Raw genomic sequence first — 21,482 nt, 5'->3', positions numbered from 1 at the left:
ACCAAGAGCTTTATCAACTTGTATTTGGAAATTCCCACAATATTTTAACCTGCTCATTTTTACTAATTTCTCAACTATGATCCCACCCATTTTCTTTACTGTTGCAGGAAAATATTTACTGAAGTTCCAATGAATCATTTTGGTGATTGTGTTATGTTGTTTATATGTCTTCTAGCATGAGCTGAGTATTTGATCTACTGTTTCTTCTGCTTCTTTGCACAATGTACAATATGAATCATTTGATAATTTTTCAATTCTGATCTTCATTATTATTATTAAACATTTATGTACCGGTATGTAATGAATAAGGAAACAGGATGCTGGTGCCCTTTTGTTGGAAATGAATTCAACCAACAAGCATGGGTTGATGAAAACAAAGAGATTTTATTAAAAGAAAATAATAAAAGCTATTTTGCAAAATAGGGTGGGTATATCCCAGCAGATCTCAACAGAGGAGTTTAAGCCAGGAAGCCACACCTAAAATTTCAAAAGCATTACATTTTATAGTTCTCTATCCTGACGGCCCATTTCCCTCTTCCTTTGGATTTATTGGACAGGTCCTCCGGGGTTTCAGCTAATCCAAGATGCCTCAAAGGAATACATTATCTCTCTCTTTGTTTTCTCTGATTACTTTCTCTTCAGCACCTTCTGTACTTCTCCGTACCTGTCCATTACACATCTACATAGCATCTCTCAGTTTTAAGGAATGTCTCCGTGCACCCTCAGCAGGCCCCTCTCCTATGCCAAAGAACGGAGTAATGCCCACGTCCTTCTCCAAGCATATGCACCATACATATGGGAGAAAAGTTCCACAAAACATATAATCTAACTACATTGTAAAATTCAGTCATATTTAGTTCTTAATGCAGGAAGAATACAATTGATTTCATACATATGTTTTTACAGAGGTACATGTATTATAAATGCTTAACAAATAAATGCTTAAATGGAAAATACTTTTGTAGCAGCATAACATATATTGTACAGTAGAATAACAAGTTTCTATTCAATTATTACTATTCCCTTCGTTACTATTTTATTTTTGAATTCCCTTATAGCCTACACTTTTTACTGTAGGAAGTTAGCACTCACCCCTCTCCTAGAAGAATGAAATATTTTAGGAAATATTTTTAAAAAGGCAGAATATTATATTTTCCTGGATGAGAAATTTAGAAACATGTTTTAAAGACAAAGCAGCTTCCTGCCTCCCCCCCCCACATCTTTGTCAATGGGCCATTAAGGCCTCAATCAAGCTCACTCATTCCCCCCCCCCATCTTTGTCAATGGCCCATCATCTGCAACACAATAGGATCCATCTAGCAACAGAAACTCACTACATAGCAAGACTCAAGCAAGCTTGAGAGACAACCTACAGAGTTAGCTGAGACCCCTAGACCACCTGGGAGTTTGACAACCAATCAGGATACATTTCTTATACAGGAACAAGAAACTCAGAGGTGGGACCCAACAGAGGGCATAAAACCAAGGCATTCCCAGCATCTGGGCCTTCTTTGTTTTCTACTCAGGAACTCAAGCCATGTGATTCTGCTCAGGAACTCAAGCCATGTGATTCCTGTCCACCATTAAACCATCTTTCCAAGCAGTCTCCATGTTTCCAGTGTCTTTTCCCCCACTTGGAATTGAACCCAGATGGACATTTCTTCCAACAGTATTTAAGAATAGCAGTCTGAACAAATTATTTAAGAAATAAATAAATAAATAAGAAATAAGAAATAAATTAAATAAGAAATAAAGCTGCAGCTGTCTCCAATTCCCCCCCCACATCCACGCCCCTTCTAACCTTCCCTCCCAATAATTATGTAGGCAGAGGTGGGGTTGGATCTTCACTTTATGCTTGCCACATTTGCTTGAGTGTTGTCTGCATTGTCATTCTCCATCTACTCCCAGTTCACCACAAATTCCTCATCCATTTTTTTTTTTCTGGGAGTTTTATTTTTTTTTATTAGAAAAGTTTTACAATTACATTTTCTCCCCATTTCCCCCCCCCAACCCTCCCTGACCACCCTAACCCCCCCTAACCCACCCCTCCCCCCGGACTTCCACAGAATATAATCCAAATCAAAATCCCCTTTTTATAAAACTTGAACCCCTCCACCCCCTGTATATTTTTCACATCTTCACAAAATTCAAATATTTCTATCTTTATATAATACTTTCAGTTAAAAGCTATCTGATACTTCCTGTTTGATATTTATTCTGCACATAATCTATCCACTTTTTCCACTCCCATTCATAAGTCTCTTGTGAGCAATCTTTTAGATATGCTGAAATCTTCGCCATCTCTGCAAAGCTGGCCATCTTCAAAGTCCATTCCTCAATAGTGGGCATAGCTTCATTTTTCCAATATTGACCTATCAGTAATCTTGCTGCTGTTATCATATATAATATCAATTTTGTTTCACCCAATGTAAAACCCTTAACTATACCCAATAAAAACAATTGTGGAGAAAACTGAATTTTTTTTCTTCAAAACATTCTGCATAACCCACCAAATTTTTATCCAAAAAAGCCTTCACTTTCTTACAAGTCCACCACACATGATAACATGTGGCATCTAAGCAATCACATCTCCAGCATTTTTGTTGAACATTAGGGTACATGCACGACAATTTCTTAGGATCTAAATGCCATCTATAAAACATTTTATAAAAATTTTCCCTCAAATTCTGTGACTGTGTAAATTTAACATTCTGAACCCATATTTTTTCCCATGTTTCCAACATCACTGGTTCTGCAAAATTTTGTGCCCACTTAATCATGCAGTCTTTAACCAATTCAGTTTCTGAATCCCTTTCTAACAAAACATTATAAAGCCTTTTAATATGCATTGGACCTTTCTCTTTTATATGTCTAACCAATTCTTCCTCATGCATCATTAAACCAATTTTTTGGTCCTCTTTCCATCTCAATTGAAGTTGATTATACTGTAACCAAGTTAAATTAATCCCTTCTGCCAACAGCGTTTCGAAAGTCTTCAGTTGCCATCTGCCCGCACCTGCAAAGAGAACTTCTTTATATAACCCCCCCCCGAGTGACATTATATTTGTATTCCACATGATATGACCAAGATCCAGCCATAACGGTATTTTGTAATCCCATTTGAGTCGGTGCTTCTTCCAAACTCTCATCAAGGAGTCCCTAAGTATGTGGCTTTTAAATACTTTGTCCACTTTGTTCTCATAAAATAAGTAAGCATGCTTACCTCACCCATTTTTTGAAGCTTGCATTGTTTTCTATCCTAAGCCATTTACTGCTCTTGTCAGATCCCTATCGTAATGCTGCCATTCTTCTGGGGAAGGGGAGGAGTCCATGGATGTATTACTTAGTTTATTGCTTTCTTCCTCACCCCCTCACAACCTGTAACCTTTTGTTTTATAACCTTTATCCTGGCACCCAGCCGTCTTTGAGATTTTCTCACCTTTTGGGTAATGTAAGGGGAGGGCGGGCCATCTGGGTTGTATCACTCTGAAACCCAGCAGAAGAACGCTCGCTTATCATGTTCTCAGGACAGCCATTACAATAACATCTCCACACCTGCAGATTGGCTGAATCCACATCGGACTGAATCTGCTTTCCTTTTGTCTTGCTATCACTCCTGTTCAATAAAAGGTTCCTTTTGAAATACTAACAATTCAAGAGTTTTTACTTTCTTGAACAAGGAGAGACCGGACTTTACAGCCCTTCTGATATACTTTATTCTAGTCTGGGGATGTCCCCAGGTCCAATTAGAACCCCTCCCCTTCAATGACTGGTCATTGTCCCTTATGACCAATTTTGTTCTGGGCTGCTAAATTCTTATTTAATCAGCAGGTTTCTGGTTTGTTCGTTTTCTTTTTTTCCTTGCAATCAGTCCAGTGATAAAGACCTTGGAATTCAGTAACGTGAGTGTCTCATATGTGAGATGGGTAGTTACATAAATTGATCCAATAAATAATAAAATGTTTCCTGGCCATGTTTTCCTCGCTGCTTCTCCATCCCATCCTTCCATCTCCCTGCAATGGCTGAGATGAGAGTTTATTTCTTCCTGACACTGTAACCAGGGCCAGGTTCAATTCCCCATTTGACACAATCCTACTAGACCCAAAGCAACTATTACTGCACCTAAACAAAGCAGCCTTCCCAACCTCCCAAATTAACCCTATATCTACTGAAAAGAAAAAAAAAAACTTTGCTCATCCTTAAATCCTGACCTAACCACCGTGAGAGGGTGGTTGGATCTATTTCCCCCTTGGAACTGTGGTCATCTTGGCTTTGGACTATGTCCTCTGTTGTGAGGGGACAGGGGACTTGGTCCTGTAAATATGTCTCTGAGATCCCCCATTCCTTTGTCTTCTCCTCGGTCCTTTATATATACCCTCAGGATATGGTTGTGTCACCCATTATGATCAATGTACTCAGCAGCAGAGCTTCTTGGTCTGCGAGACTCCCCCCTCTCGCAGGCTTGGCCCTCCATTCTATCGAGGGCCTACCTCGATGATGGGCTCTGGAGTCCCGAGAGGTGTCATGCCGCAAAGAGGGGGCTGCGGGGTTTTTTAAAATTGTCCTTGTCTAAACTTTTAAGGGGTTCGGGGAGAGGGGAGGGGGGTGGGATTGGAATTATGGTTGTGGGTTTGGGGAATAACCCACTAGGGGGAGAGTTGGGCTTGGCCAGGACGTTCGGCGGGGGTGGTGGGGGATCCGGAGGGGGTCGAGCTGGTCCAGACGGTGTTTTTACCATCGGTACTGTGTGTGGGAGAGGTAGATATGGCGGGAGCTGGGGGCCATATCATGTTAAGGGAGCACGCACCCGCTGTCTTCAAGCGGTAGGGTGCTCCGGCCCCCAAGGCTCCACCCGTTCTCCAGGTAGTACAGACCTTCAGGGCCCGGGCCTTCGCCTGATGTTGTGCAACGCCAGGTCCGTAGTAAATAAAGCCCCCCTCATCTGTGATCTTGTTTACGAGGGGGGAGCGGACCTGGTGGATATTACGGAGACCTGGTTGGGCCCGGAGGGAGGGGTCCCTCTGGTAGAAATGTGCCCACCAGGTTTCCACGCATTCCATCAGCCAAGGTCACAGGGGAGGGGCGGGGGAGTAGCGGTTATTATTAGAGAAGGCCTTAGGCCGAGGGAGACCACTGTACCTCAGACAGATGGTTGTGAGTCCCTCCTTGTGAAGTGGGGCCACGGGGTTCAGATGGGTTTGCTGATCACGTACCTGGCTCCCTGCCACGTGGCGGCAGCCCTGCCCGAGCTACTCAATGTTATTGCCGCGGTGGCGGTTGATACCCCCAGACTTATGGTCATGGGGGATTTCAACCTGCCATCCGTGGGTGAGGCGTCTGAGGTGGCTCGGGAGTTCATGGCTTCCATGACGGCCATGGACCTGACCCAACTAATTCATGGCCCTACGCACAACTGGGGGAAACACACTGGACTTGGTTTTTGTCTCTGGACAGTGGTTGAGTGATCTCGAGATAGGGGATATAGTCATCAAGCCCTTGTCATGGTCAGATCACTCGCTCCTTCGCCTTGACCTTCGAACCGCGGCACCCCGCTGCAGGGAGGCGGAACCGGTAAGATGGTACCGCCCCAGGCGCCTGATGGAACCTGATAGGTTCCAGATGGAGCTTGGGCCAATCCCGGAGGTTCTGGCTCATGCCTCGTCTGGGGACCTAGTGGCCGCCTGGGATAGGGCGGCTGCTGGAGCCCTGGACCGAGTCGTGCCTTTGCGGCCTCTGACCCGGCGCCGATCTCGCCTGGCTCCTTGGTTTACCAAGGAGCTGAGGGAGATGAAGCGCCAGAAAAGACGCCTAGAGAGCTGTTGGAGGGCTAGTCTTTCTGAATCTGACCGAACACTGGTAAGATCTCATATTAGGAGTTACCTAGTGGCGATAAAAGCAGCAAAATGTACTCATTTTACTGCTCTTATTCCGTCATCAGATAATTGCCCGGCCGCCCTGTTTAGGGTGACCCGCTCCCTGCTCCACCAGGAAGCGCGGGAGGACCCCTTGGAGGGAAGAGCCGAGGATTTTGTTCAGTATCTGTATGACAAAATCACTCAGATTCGGGCAGGTCTGGACTCTGACGGGATAGATCCAGCGAGGGTGACAGAGGGGATGAGTTTGATCCTGTGACCCCAGATGACGTGGACAGGATTCTGGGTAGATTGGACCCGTGCCCCTCCTGGTTAGTGCTGGCTTCCCGGGAGGTGAAGTGAGGCTGGCTCCAGGGGATTATAAATGCTTCGTTGGGTGAGGGTGTCTTCCCCGCCGCCCTGAAAGAGACGATGGTAAGGCCCCTCCTCAAGAAGCCTTCCCTGGACCCGGCAGTATTGACTAATTATCGTCCAGTCTCCAACCTTTGCTTCGTTGCGAAGGTTGTTGAGAGTGTGGTTGCGCGACAGCTTCCCCAGTACCTGGATGAAGCGTCATATCTAGATCCGTTCCAGTCGGGCTTCAGGCCTGGGTACAGCACGGAAACGGCATTGGTCACGTTGGTTGATGATCTCTGGAGGGCTCGGGACAGGGGTTGTTCCTCTGTCCTGGTCCTGTTAGACCTCTCAGCGGCTTTTGATACCATCGACCATGGTATCATGCTGCACCGGCTGGAAGGGTTGGGGGTGGGAGGCACCGTTTTACGGTGGTTCTCCTCCTTTCTCTCTGACCGGTTGCAGTCTGTGTTGACAGGGGGGCAGAGATCGACCCCGAGGCCCCTTATATGCGGGTGCTGCAGGGATCGGTTCTCTCGCCCCTTTTATTCAACATTTATGTAAAGCCGCTGGGCGAGATCATCCGTGGTTTCGGGGTGAAGTACCATCTGTACGCTGACGACACTCAGCTGTACATCTCCACCCCGGACCACCCCAACAATGCCCTTGAAGTGATGTCCCAGTGCCTGGAGGCCGTACGGATCTGGATGGGGAGAAACAGGCTCAGGCTCAACCCATCCAAGACCGAATGGCTGTGGTTTCTGACGTCCCGATATAGTCAGCTGGCGCCATCGCTGGCTATTGGGGGCGAATCATTGGCCCCCACGGAAAGGGTTCGTAACTTGAGCGTCCTCCTGGTTTCACGGCTGTCTTTAGAAGAGCATTTGACGGCCGTGACCAGGAGGATTTTTCATCAGGTTCGCCTGATTTGCCAGTTACGTCCCTTTCTAGATCGGGACTCGTTACGCACAGTCACTCATGCCCTCGTCACCTCTCGTCTGGACTATTGTAACGCTCTCTACATGGGGCTCCCCTTGAGGTGCACCCGGAGGCTCCAACTGGCGCAGAGTGCGGCCGCGCGGGTGGTTATGGGAGCAACATGGAGCTCCCATGTAACACCTCTCCTGCGCGAGCTGCACTGGCTCCCGGTGGTCTTCCGGGTGCGCTTCAAGGTTCTGGTTACCACCTTTAAAGCGCTCCATGGCTTAGGACCTGGTTACTTATGGGACCGCCTACTACCATCAATAGCCTCCCACCGACCAGTACGCTCCCACAGAGAGGGGCTCCTCCAGGTGCCGTCAGCCAAACAATGTCGGCTGTCGGCCCCTAGGGGGAGAGCCTTCTCTGTGGGGGCACCGACGATCTGGAATGAGCTCCCCCCAGAGATACGGAGGATTCCGGACCTGCACACCTTCCACCGCGAGCTGAAGACGCTTTTATTTCATCAAGCTGGCCTCGCCTAAATCTTCTCCCTTTTAAGTGTAAATTTTAAATTTTTACTGTATTTTAAAATATGGGTATTTTAAATTATGGGTATTAATTCAGCCAAATTTATTTAATTCATTTTATTCGATTTTAAATTTTGTATATCTATGTGTTTTATTTCATGGCTGTGCACCGCCCTGAGTCCTTCGGGAGTAGGGCGGTATAGAAATTCAATAAAAACTAAACTAAACTAAAACTAAACTTAACTAGAGCTGGTTGAAATTGACTAGAGCCAAATGCTTGAGAGTAAATCAGAGCCCTATAATTTCCTGCTCTACATTTTTAATACCAAGTCTTGGATTTCTATTGTTCCCTGTTCTCTTATGTATGCTGGAACCCAACTATCTGTTTCAATAAAGTTTAATCTCTCAGAATTTCATCTTTCACACCTACGACACACTTTTACGTCTTCTCAGACTATTTTTCAGGGAAATTAAATCTATTTATTTGTAATAATTTGTAAATTTTCAGACAGAGAATTCCTATATGAATCATCTTCTGGATCTGAAACCATTCAGTAGCCAAATTTTGTGTGGCTGCAATGAAAATAAGGCATAACTGATCTCAGGAATAACCTCTTCTATTTTATTCAACCTTTCAGGTTTAATATACAGATTCTGCCATTGTTTATGAATTCATCATTTAGTGATGGAAATTCTGATACCGTTAGTCATCATAAGTTGAGAAGTACCCTTACAACCCCTTTAAATGATAGCGATGAGAGGCTATTAGATTATTTACTGCATGGCTTGGTGCACGCTTGTTTGACGCTAGCACATGCAATTTTATACTCTGCTAATCTTCACGTGTGCAAAATGGAGAAAAGAAGATTCTGTCAGAGAAACAGTGTAAATTTTAAAAACAGGCTTCTCATTTTCATGTGATGCAACTGAAAGATGTTAAATAGGCTACGTTGGAATGCCTATTGTAAATCTATGATAGAGTTGTTTTTATGTTGCTTTCTACAGTTATTCTGTAACTTTGCTAACCATAAATTTAAATTATTAGTATATGCTTTTTATCCTAACAGACTTGAAAGGGCTCTTGGAGGTCTTCTAGTCCCTGCTCAAGCAAGAGACCCCATACTATTTCAGACAAATGACTAACCAGTCTTCTTTTGAAAGCACCCACAACTTCTGAAGGGAAGCCATTCCATTGGTTGATTACTCTCACTGTTGTGAAATTTCTACTTAGTTCTAGGTTGCTTCTCTCCTTGATTAGTTTCCATCCATTGTTTCTTGTCTTGCCTTCTGGTGCTTTGGAAAATAATTTGATCCTCATCTTTGAAGAAGCCTCCTCAAATATTGGAACACTGCTATCATGCAGTGATAGCATAGAAGGACTAGGACTGACCTAGTCCTTTTTTTCACTAGAATAGACATACATATAAAATTCATGTTTAAAATTTTCATTACCTACTTCTGTCAAGCTGGAACCAATTATCCTATTTTCCATAGAAATATTAGTTCCAATAGTGCAAATCTGAATAATGCAATCATTTTATGGGATACATTAACAGTGCAAAAGGAGAACTATCTGTATTGATTAGGGTGACAAACAGCAACAAAATACCTAACGCTTTGTTGCCATCTAGTGGCACTCTTGCAGCCACAACCTGATTCCACGTACTGTTGCTTCACCTCAAACCTCTAAAGCAGGGGTCGCCAACCTTTCGGACCTCAGGGACCACTAAATTCATAATTTTAAATCCCGCAGACCACAAATATGAATTTTTTAAAAAGATAAATAGTATTTAGTGTAATATAAAAAATGCAAATAACTTTTTTACAGACCACCAAAATTTTCTCATGGACCACCAGTGGACTGCAGACCACCAGTTGGTGACTGCTGCTCTAAAGCACCTTTATTGCCACTCCAGCCTCCTCCAGTGATCCTCTGTCCAAAATATAGACTTTGTTGTCTTCAAAAGAGTGACCTGGGCCTTTTAAATGCAGATGGACTGCTGAATCTAGTCCTGATGTGTCTGTTCTCCTATGTTGTGCCATGTGTTTATGAAGTGGTTGTTTCGTTTCCCCAATGTACAGATCTGCACGTGGCTCACTGCATTGTACTACATATACCACGTTGCTCAGTTTCTGTCTGGGTGTTTTATCCTTGGGATGGATAAGCTTCTGTCTTAGTATATTCTTCAGTTTGAAGTGTGCACGTATGTTATGTTGGCTGAAGATCCTCCTGAGCTTTTCCGATATTCCTGCAACGTACAGAATGACAATGTTGCTTCGTTTATTGTTCTCGTCATTGTCTGTTATAGAGGAGCTCCTGTAGGATCTTTAAGATTTGATGAAGGCCTACTTGCGATAGCCACACATTCTAAGGGCTCTCTTGATGTGTTTATGTTCTTTTTCTTTCCCATCTTTGCTGGTAGGCAGGCCTTCAGCTCGGTGATGGAAGATTCTGATAACTCCCATTTTGTGCTCCAGTGGGTGGTGGGAATCAAAATGTAAATACTGATCTGTTTTCTGTAAACTTCAATGTTAAGGCTTCTGTCTTATATATATTTAAAGCTGATCTAGAAGCATTCCTTTTCCAAACAAATCATGATCAAATAGTCTCATTTGTGCCAAACAGTAACAAGTGTCAATCTGGAAAAAAAGCCTTTATCTTAAAAAGAACTACAAATCTGCACAGGAAATACCAAAAACTTTATTATGGATGTACCCCATTGTTGTTGTTTTTTTGAAGGAAATCTGAGACCACAGTTTGGGGAATTACAGACAAGCCCATATACAGTAGCTGCACATCACAATTCATTTTTGTGGATCACAACAAGCATTCTTATGATTTAGTACAGAAATGTTCTGCAAGTAGAAAAAATGAGAGTTCTCTCATGCTGTACAAGATCAGGTGAATATGTGTTTTACATATAGTATTAAAAATAGGGAACCAAATCAGTTCTATCACCCTGCTAAGGTTGCAAACTCTGGAATGTTCAGCACACAAAAGGTTTTTTAAACTCCAAATATAATTTAAGTGCTTTTCATGTGCAAACTGTTACTGACTAAAGCTTTTCAACAGTTATGTAATTACAGATATAAACACTGCTTGCAAAGATAGTAGAATATGCTATAGAATCCCATTATACATTTGCTAAATTTTCAGAAAAAGAAATGCTTTAATTCACTCTAGTAGTCTCTCCTGATGAAGTTATTCTGACTGAAGGCATTTTACTTGTAGGAAATAGACCACTCTTTGACTGAGGCATCATGTGATGTTGTTACCAAGGTATTTTCATCCAGCCATGCTAAACTGCTAATGTGATGTAACCTGTGTGCATCTTAGCAAAGGGAAGATGAAAGAGAAATGTTAGTAATTACAATATTGTCCAACTGTTTAGAGGCATTCTGAAAAAAAGCTTAGCCCTAATATGACTTTCAGTCTGGCTAGCCATATAATTGCTTCCTTGGCTAATACCGTTTACTCATCTTGCACATCACTGCTATAAAATGTTGGATCTGGTACTTAATTCCTTTCCTGAAGCTCTTATGGTTCTTCTCATTTAACATTAAATAGATTGCAGACCTTCTTTAAACACCAAGTCTCATGAAAAGAGCAGGAATTTAATTTGCCAGAAAGCAGCTTCCAAATGAAAAAAGGGAAAAAATTGCTTACAGGAACTGCTATTTAATAGCAGGACCAATGGCTCATAAAAATGGTAGGAACTCCTTCCTTTGACATTTCAAAGCTGAAACTATATGGCATCTATTATTTATTTTTTATTTTATTTATTTATTATATTTCTATACCGCCTTTCTCCCGTAGGACTCAAGGCGGTGTACAGTCAAGAAAAATATAGACACACAAACATCATAAAATTGCTAATTAAAATTGTTACTTAGTTTGGTCAATTAAATAAAACCCAGAATTAGATAACATTTAAAAAATCATTCGCATGTTTGTATGTTTAGCCCTGCCTGTTGGAACATCAGGGCCTTGAGGGCACAGCGGAAAGCACGGAGATCAGGGATATTCCGTATCTCCGGGGGCAGTTCATTCCAAAGGGTTGGAGCCCCCACAGAGAAGGCCCTCCCCCTGGGAGTCGCCAGTCGACATAATTTGACTGACGGTACCCTGAGTAGTCCCTCCCTGTGAGAACGAACTGGTCGGTGGGAGGCTATTGGTGGCAAAAGACGGTCTCGTAGGTACCCAGGTCCTAAGCCATGGAGCGCATTAAAGGTGATAACTAACACCTTGAATGGCACCCGGAAGACCACCGGGAGCCAGTGCAGCTCGCGTAGGAGAGGTGTTACATGGGCGTAACGAGCTGCGCCCATAATCACCCGTGCGGCTACGTTCTGGACCAGTTGGAGCCTCCAGGTGCTTTTCAAGGGGAGCCCCATGTAGAGAGCATTACAGTAGTCCATACGGGAGGTAACTAGGGCATGAGTGACCGTGCGCAAGGCGTCCCGATCCAGAAAGGGACACAACTGGCGGATCAGGCAAACCTGATAAAAGGCACCCCTGGCCACGGCCGTCAAATGATCTTCTAAAGATAACCGTGAATCCAGGAGGACACCCAAGTTGCGGGCCCTCTCTGTGGGGAGCAAGATCTCATCCCCTATTGTCAGTGATGGTACCAGCTGACTATACCGGGACGCCGGAAGCCACAGCCACTCGGTCTTGGAGGGGTTGAGTCTGAGCTTGTTTCTCCCCATCCAGATCCGCACGGCCTCCAGGCAACGGGACATCACAGCAAGGGCATCATTGGGGTGGTCTGGGGTGGAGATGTATAGCTGTGTGTCATCAGCATACTGATGAACACTCACCCCAAAACCACGGATGATCTCGCCTAGCGGTTTTACATAAATGTTGAACAGAAGGGGTGAGAGGACTGACCCTTGCGGCACCCCACAAATAAGGTGCCTCGAGGTCGACCTCTGCCCCCCTGCCAACACAAACTGCGAACGGTCAGAGAGGAAGGAGGAGAACCACCGAAACACGGTGCCCCCTATTCCTAACCCCTCCAGCCGGTGCAGTAAGATACCATGGTCGATGGTATCAAAAGCTGCTGAGAGATCTAATAGGACCAGGATAGAGGAGCAACCTCTGTCCCGAGCCCTCCAGAGATCATCCACCAATGCGACCAATGCCGTTTCTGTGCTGTATCGTGACCTGAAGCCCGACTGGAACGGATCCAGATAGACAACTTCATCCAGGTATCGGGGTAGTTGTCGCGCCACCACACTCTCAACAACCTTCGCAACAAAGCGAAGATTGGAGACTGGACGATAATTTGATAATATAGCCGGGTCCAGGGAAGGCTTCTTGAGGAGGGGCTTCACAACCGCCTCTTTCAAGGCGGCGGGAAAGACACCCTCACTCAGAGAAGCATTTATAATCCCCTGGAGCCAGCCTCGTGTAACCTCCCGGGAGGCCAGTACCAACCAGGAGGGACATGGGTCCAATAAACATGTGGCAGCGTTAAGCTTGCCCAGAATCCTGTCCACGTCCTCAGGAGCCACAGAGTCAAACTCTTCCCAGATAACGCTCTCAAGACCTGCCCCCGTCTCCTCCCCTGGATCTACCCAATCGGAGTCCAGGCCTTCCCGAATCTGAGCGACTTTATCATGCAGGAATTGTACAAAATCCTCAGCTCGACCCTTTAAGGGATCTTCCCGTACCCCCACCTGAAGTAGGGAGCGGGTCACCCTAAACAGCGCAGCTGGGCGGTTCTCTGCAGATGCAATAAGAGCGGAGAAGTAGCTAGACTTCACCACTCTTATCGCCACTAGGTAGGTCTTAATATAAGATCTCACCTGTGTTCGGTCAGATTCAGATTGGCTTGTCCTCCAATCACTCTCCAGGCGTCTTTTCCGACGCTTCATCTCTCTCAGCTCCTCGGAAAACCAAGGAGCTAGACGAGATCGGCATCGGGTCAGAGGCCGCAAAGGCACGACGCGGTCCAAGGCCCCACCTGGCGACCACCAGGTCCTCAGTCGAGTCGTGAGCCAGAGTCTCAGGAAATGGCCCAAGCTCCATCAGGAACCTTTCGGGGTCCATCAGGCGCCTGGGACGGAACCATTTGGTTGGTTCCGTCTCCCTGCGGTGGGTGGAAGTGACTTGAAAGTCCATGTGAAGGAGAGAATGATCAGACCATGACAAGGGCTTGATGTCTATATCCCCTATTCTTAGATCATTCAGCCACTGATCAGAGACAAAAATCAAGTCCAGAGTGTGATTCCCCAAGTGGGTGGGGCCTTGAACTACCTGGGTCAGGCCCATGGCCGTCATGGAAGCCATGAACTCCCGAACCGTCTCCGACGTCTCACCAGCAGATGGCAGGTTAAAATCCCCCATAACAATAAGTCTGGGGGTTTCCACTGCCACCCCGGCTATAATGTCGAGCAACTCAGGCAGGACCGCTGTTACGTGGCAGGGAGCCAGGTACGCAATCAGTAGGCCCATCTGAATCCCCTGACCCCACTTCACAAGGAGGGACTCACATCCAGCTATCTGAGGAACAGTGGCCTCCCTCGGGCAAAGACTTTCTCTAAATATTGCTGCCACTCCCCCACCCCTTCCCTGAGCCCTTGGCTGATGGAATGCACCTGGCGGGCACATTTCCACAAGGGGAACTCCTCCCTCCTGGCCTAACCAGGTCTCCGTAATCCCTGCCAGGTCAGCACCCCCCTCTGAAATAAGATCATGAATGTGGGGGGCTTTATTTACCACTGACCTGGCATTACATAACATCAGCCGTAGACCCAGGGTCTGAGACTCTGAACAACCCGGGAAACGAGCAGTGCTTTGGGGATCGGAGTGAGCAATCGCTCGTAAACATCGAGTGCGCACTCCCGAAACATAATATGGCCCCCTGCAGCCGTCATATCTGCCCCTCCCACTTACTATACTAATGCCCATCGCTTCATCCCCCTGCATCCTTGTCAGATTTCTGTCCCCATCCTCCCCACCATGATTATCAGACCCATTACCCCTTTCAGTGGATTTATGGATCCCCCAGATCCATTCCCACAATCCCTCCCAGAACCCCTTAAAATAGAACTTAAAGATTTATCTAAAAACCCCCAAAGCCGTCGGTTTTTTGCAAACCACCTCTCAGGGTTCCAAAACCCGTCCTCAAGGGCGGCCCTTGATAACTGAGAGGGCCAGACATGTGAGAGGGGGGAATCTCGCAGTGCAAGGAGCTCCGCAGTTGAATACATCAAAGATAGGAGCGAGTTGAAGGAGATGAAGGATCATTTTCTTCTAAGAGTGTTAGAGATGGTTAAGACAGGTAATTTAAAATAAGGGAGGAAATAGATGTAAAGGGAGACCAGTATGTTACAAATGTCAATACATCGGAACATCATCGCCCTCTCACGACGATGGGAAGTCTTGTGGTTGTAGTAAGTCCATCCAAAGGAGGTAGGGGTAGAGGTCTCAAAGGGTCGTCCTCTCACAGCGACCAAACCATTTGAAACAAACAAAGAGAAGGTGGTCTATCTCCCCATAATCCAAGACTCTCGATGTCTGTATCTCCTCCAGTCCTGATACCAGCGATGGCCGAGGATTAGATCAAAAAAGTAAGGCAGAGCCACTGGACAAAGTATTTAGGGTTAAATAATCAGGGTAATCTTGGGTGGTAAATAAAGCTGCAGATCGATCTAAGATTGTAAGTTAACACTGAGTGGTCGTAATAGATCTAGATCTGATAAAGGAGAGAGGGACAGTTGAGGGGGAGAGTAAGTCATCATCTCCAGTTTGTAATCCTCAGTCCCTATCCATCACCTTGCTCAGGCTACTTAGTTCAATTAGTTTAATAAGTCCTCAGAGTTTCAAGAAAGAGGAGTGCAACAGATCCCTAGAGGTTGAAGGGATCCTAACATTTATAGCCTTTGCAGCATTGCCCTCTCCTCTATTAACAACGAGGGCTTCCTTGCAGCCTCTGGTGTTGCTGTCGCCGTCGCTGCCATTAGCGCCATTCCCCTCGCCATTGTGGTAACCCCCCTTGCCATAGACATCATCGCCGCCGTGTTGCTACATGCAGCGCCTATTAGCCCAGGCATCATTATCAACACCCTATCCAGAGTCGCTGTTGCCACCGTCTCGCCAACCATTTCATCAGCTGTATTAGACTCAGTGGATGACCCGGTCATGACAGCCAGGTTTTGATGTTGACATCCTCCCCACCGCCCTCAGTCTTTTTACTGACAAACAGGTGATCTTCGGGCTCGGCTCGGGTTTTATCCTTGGGCTTCATCCACAGCTCTATTGAGCCGAAAATACCTCAGCTTGCTGGGAGGGGGGTCTGTGGATGGTTAATTGACCCCCACACTCTTGAAAATGTCAAAACATCTCCCTCCTAGCCTCGGAGTTTCAGCTCTGAGCTGCCATTTTGTTTTGCAACTGTCAACGGAATGGATTTTTATTTTATTTTATTTTATTATGGATTTCTATGCTGAGAAACAGCTCTACAAACTGAACGAATGAATGAGTAAACTGAATAAAATGAATGAATGAAAGAATGAAGGAATGAATTGCTCCTTTGGTCTCTCAAATTCTACAATTCTTATGGGAGAAGAAACAGGGAAGATAAAAATGCATGGATGCCCCTTCAATTAAGTCTTATAGAAATAACTGATTTTAGAATTTCCAACTAACTGTGGAAAATTTTATTTTCAAATTCTAAAATTTCTCCTGAAACTTCAATTTTGACTATCAAATAGAATGTAACCCAGATAAGTAATATAGACTACCACATCTTCTTTTTCAATCAATTTCAGCATTAATTCTTTCAAAGGAAAAAAAAGCCTGAATCACCTGGTATTTTGACTCGGGTTTCTGGGTCACTTAGGGTCCACACGTTCACCAACATGTCCATGCCACCAGTAGCAAAGTGCTCATTATCAGGGGACCAGGCAACACAAACTATTTTTGCATGATGGCCATAGAATAAATTATGTTCCTATTCAGAAGAAATATTTATACAATATTTTTAATCCCCAAATTAAGTTAATTATTTTTATTATTATGGTTTATCACACAATCAGCGAGATGTTCATACTCTGTTTACCTATCGAGTCCTTTCCAAGGACCTGAGATAAGCAGATGTGGATGTCTGATGGTGTTAAAGGTATATTGCAGGATGTAAGCTGTTCTGAGTAAAGCTGCCTTTTGCAATTTACTGATGATTAATTATTTAATTATTATTCTAATAATTATTCAACCATTTATGTACTTCTATGTTCTAATTACACCAAAGCTATAAGCAAAATCAATACAGGGGAGTAAACAATCCAAGATTATATCTGATAACTACATTTAAATGGTTATGCATTTTTTTTTTAAAAATGGGGGAATAGGTTCCAACAATAAAGTTTAATTTGATCATTTCAACCTATCAATACTTTCATTAGGCAACATAGTTCTTCCAAAGTGCATCTTAATTACTAAAACTATAGGCCAGCACCCCTTCATGGATTAGTGCCTTGTCATGGTGAAGGGGCTTGCATAGCTCAATGAAGCTATGAGCTATGCTGTGCAGGGACACCCAAGACGGACAGATCATAGCAGAGTTCTGACAAAATGTGATTCACTGGAGAAGGAAATGGCAACCCACTCCAGTATCGTTGCCATGAAATCCCCATGGACAGTACCAAAAGATAAAAAGATATGATGCTGGAAGATGAGCCCTTCAGGTCAGAAGGTGTCCAATATGCTACTGGGGAAGAGCAGAGGGCTAGTACTAGTAGAGCCGGAAAGAATGAAGTGACTGGTTCAAAGCCAAAAGGACACTCAGCTGTGGATGCATCTGGTGGTGAAAGGAAAGTCCGATGCTGTAAAGATCTATACTCCATAGGAACCTGGAATGTAAGATCCATGAATCAAGACAAGCTGGACGTGGTCAAACAAGAGATGACAAGACTGAACATCGACACCTTAGGAATCAGCAAACTAAAATGGACAGGAATGGGTGAATTTAATTCAGATGACCATCAGGTATACTACTGCAGGCAAGAATCCCTCAGAAGAAATGGAGTAGCCTTCATAATCAATAAAAGAGTAGGAAAAGCAATAGTGGGATACAATCCCCAAAATGACAGAATGATCTCAGTTTGAATCCAAGGCAAACCATTCAATATCACAGGAATCCAAGTCTATGCCCCAACCACTGGTGCTGAAGAGGATGAAATTGACCGGTTCTATGAAGCCCTACAGCACCTTATAGAATTAACATCAAAAAATGATGTCCTTATCATCATGGGGGATTGGAATGCTAAAGTAGGAAGACAAAAGATAACTGGAATAACAGGCAAGTTTGGTCTTGGAATACAAAATGAAGCAGGGCACAGGCCGATAGAATTCTATCAAGATAATACAATGGTCATAGCAAACACTCTTTTCCAACAACCCAAGAGACGACTCTACATAGACATCACCAGACGGTCAACACAGAAATCAGATTAACTATGTGCTCTGCAGCCAAAGATGGAGAAGATCTATACAGTCAGTAAAAACAAGACCAGCTGCAAAATTTAGACTTAAATTGAAGAAAGTAGGGAAAAGCACTAGGCCACTCAGGTATGAACTAAATCATATCCCTGATGAATATACAGTAGAGGTGACAAATAGGTTTAAGGAATTCGATTTGATAGACAGAGTGCCTGAAGAACTATGGACGGAGGTTCGCAACATTGTGCAAGAGGTAGCAACTAAACCCATCCCAAAGAAAAAGAAAGGTAAGAAAGCAAAATGGTTGTCTGAGGAAGCTTTGCAAATAGCTGAGGAAAGTAGGGAAGTGAAAGGCAAGGGAGAAAGAGAAAGATACACCCAGTTGAATGCAGAATTCCAGAGAATAGCTAGAAGAGATAAGAATGCATTCTTAAATGAACACTGTAAAGAAAACAATAGAATAGAGAGGACCAGAGATCTCTTCAAGAAAATTGGAGATATAAAGGGAACGTTTCAGGCAAAGATGGGCATGATAAAGGACCAAAATGGCAGGGGCATTAATAACAGAGGCAGAAGAGATTAAGAAGAGGTGGCAAAATTACACAGAAGAACTATACAAGAATGAGCTTAACATCCCTGATAACCACAATGGGGTGGTCACTGAGCTAGAGCCAGACATCCTAGTCAAATGGGCCTTAGGAAATCTGAGCAACAACAAAGCTAGTGGAGGAGACAGTATTCCAGCTGAGCTATTCAAAATCTTAAAGGACGATGCAGTAAAAGTGCTACACTCAATTTGCCAGCAAATTTGGAAAACTCAACAGTGGCCACAGGATTGGAAAAGGTCACTTTACATTCCAATTCCAAAGAAAGGCAATGCCAAAGAATGTTCAAACTATCACACCATTGCACTCATTTCACATGCTAGTAAGGTTATGCTTAAAATCCTACAAGCTAGGCTCCAGCAGTATGTGGATCAAAAACTACCAGAAGTACAGGCAGGATTTTGAAGAGGCTGAGGAACTAGAGATCAAATTGCCAACATACGCTGGATGATGGAGAAAGCTAGGGAGCTCCAGAAAAACATCTACTTCTGCTTCATTGACTATGCTAAAGCCTTTGATTGTGTGGATCACAACAAATTGTGGCAAGTTCTTAAAGAGATGGGAGTACCAGACCATCTTATTTGTCTCTTGAGAAACCTATATGCGGGTCAAGAAGCAACAGTGAGAACTGGACATGACACCACTGATTTTTTTAAAATTGGGAAAGGAGTCCGGCAAGGCTGTATACTGTCGCCCTGCTTATTTAACTTATATGCAGAGCACATCATGAGAAAGGCGGGGCTAGATGAATCAAAAATTGGAATTAAGATTGCCGGGAGAAATAGCAACAACCTCAGATATGCAGATGATACCACTCTAATGGCAGAAAGCGAAGAGGAACTAAAAAGCCTCTTGATGCAGGTTAAGAAGGAGTGTGCAAAAGTTGGCCTGAAACTCATTAAGAAAACTAAGATCATGGCATCTGGCCATCTCAATTATTGGCAAATAGATGGGGAAGAAATGGAGGTAGTGACAGATTTTATTTTCCTGGGCTCCAAGATCACCGCAGATGGGGACTGCAGCCAAGAAATTAAAAGACGCTTGCTCCTGGGGAGGAAAGTTATGGCAAATCTAGACAGCATACTAAAAAGCAGAGACATCACCCTGCCAACAAAAGTGTGTATAGTCAAGGCTATGGTTTTCTTAGTTGCAATGTATGGCTTTGAAAATTGGACCACAAGAAAGGCTGAGCGCCAAAGAATTGAGGCCTTTGAACTATGGTGCTGGAGAAGACTCCTGTGAGTCCCTTGGACTGCAAGGTGATCAAACCAGTCAGTCCTAGAGGAGATCAACCCCGACTGCTCTTTAGAAGGCCAGATCTTGAAGATGAAACTCAAATACTTTGGCCACTTAATGAGAAGAAAGGACTCACTGGAGAAGAGCCTAATGCTGGGAAAGATTGAGGGCAAAAGAAGAAAGAGACAACAGAGAATGAGATGGCTGGATGGAGTCATTGAAGCAGTCGACGTGAGCTTAAATGGACTCCAGAGGATGGTAGAGGACAGGAAGGCCTGGAGGAACGTTGTCCATGGGGTTGCGATGGGTCGGACACGACTTCGCAACTAACAACAACAATAGGCCAGCAGCCTTTATACTATTAATAAACCTGCTTATGAGGATTGACCATAAACTACCAGATGCCACTGCAAACTGATTAGAATTGAGACATATGGCAGAATTATTATTATGCTTTCTATTTAAGACATGAAACTAAAAACCAATTGGAGATGATTAACATAGTTCTTACCCCATAACCATCAGCAATGCTGAACACTGTGACTACTTTGTTTGCATCTGTCACAGCCAAGAAAGCTCCATCAGGAGAATATGCCAGGTCAGTTACTGGTCCTTTGGCTTCCAGGACCTTCTCTTCACTTTTTAAAGAAGCTCCATGAATTGCATATAAATGCACTTTCCCATCCTGGAGATACAAACAAGGGTAAGTTTAAGCATGAACCAAAGGAAACAGTGGTTTTTACTGCTTTCTGTATGTATGTCAAAAGCTTGAAAATTAGATAATTTCATGAGAAATATTCTTACTGTTCCTCCAACTGCTGCTGTCCCACCTCCAGGGTGAACTGCCACTGCTTCCGGTTCAAAACCAGGGTTATCAATTGCAAGACACTTCTTCTTATCCTTCATCAAAATAATCTATGATTGAAGAAAGATATGCATGAACTTTTGCCTATAGTTTTTTCATTCTAACACTTCCCCTCTGCAAGTGCAGGGTCCACATCATATCCAATCAACTGAGTGCTAATCCATTATTTGCAACAGGAAGTGACTGACCAGTTGTCAGGCCTGATCTCATGGTCCAAGAGAGGGACTGGCCCAAGGTCACCTAACAAGCTTTCATGCCTGTGTCCTGTGACTAGAACTCATTGTCTCCTGGTTTCTAGTCTGGTGCCTTAACCCCAACCTTTCCGACTTTGCAAACTGGCCGGGGGTGGGGGAGAGGGGATGGTTCAATGCGAGCAGTGTGCAAGTGCACATGTCACTCATGCAAATGGAGCAGATGTGAACATGCTCACCTGCTGCTCATGCAAGTGGGGATGTGTGCATGTGCGCTCATCCACCATTTCTGCAGTCTGTTTCAAAGGGCTCAAGGCTCAATAGTGGGCTATGGCCCCGGGGGTTGAGGACCCCTGCCTTAACCGCTAGGCCAAACTGGCTCTTGCTCTTTTGCCTAGAGTGCAATGTTCCAATCAGGGATTTCTGCAACAGGATTTTCCCCCTCTGAGTTCAAAACAAGTGCCACAACCCTTTTTCCTTCACA

The 21,482-nt window shown here is 44.4% G+C and overlaps 1 protein-coding gene across 2 annotated transcripts in view; it reads right to left on the bottom strand.

The window, feature by feature from the left end:
• Nucleotides 1–10,335: 10,335 nt before the first annotated feature.
• WDR1 (WD repeat domain 1) overlaps nucleotides 10,336–21,482 on the bottom strand; it is a 114,123-nt gene continuing 102,976 nt past the window's right edge. For both annotated transcript variants that reach the window (XM_087875261.1, XM_087875262.1), the window contains exons 12-15: nucleotides 20,747–20,857; nucleotides 20,454–20,627; nucleotides 16,470–16,614; nucleotides 10,336–10,986 (exon numbers count right to left, since the gene is read on the bottom strand). In XM_087875261.1, the coding sequence (XP_087731387.1) occupies nucleotides 10,877–10,986; nucleotides 16,470–16,614; nucleotides 20,454–20,627; nucleotides 20,747–20,857 (540 nt within the window). In that variant the 3' untranslated portion in view covers nucleotides 10,336–10,876. The remainder of the gene's footprint in view (nucleotides 10,987–16,469; nucleotides 16,615–20,453; nucleotides 20,628–20,746; nucleotides 20,858–21,482) is intronic.

The sequence above is a fragment of the Pantherophis guttatus genome, chromosome 8 (genome assembly GCF_059756535.1).
Source record: "Pantherophis guttatus breed Tessera chromosome 8, ASM5975653v1, whole genome shotgun sequence".
Lineage (NCBI taxonomy): Eukaryota > Metazoa > Chordata > Lepidosauria > Squamata > Colubridae > Pantherophis > Pantherophis guttatus.
This window is presented reverse-complemented; position numbering and strand designations above follow the sequence as displayed.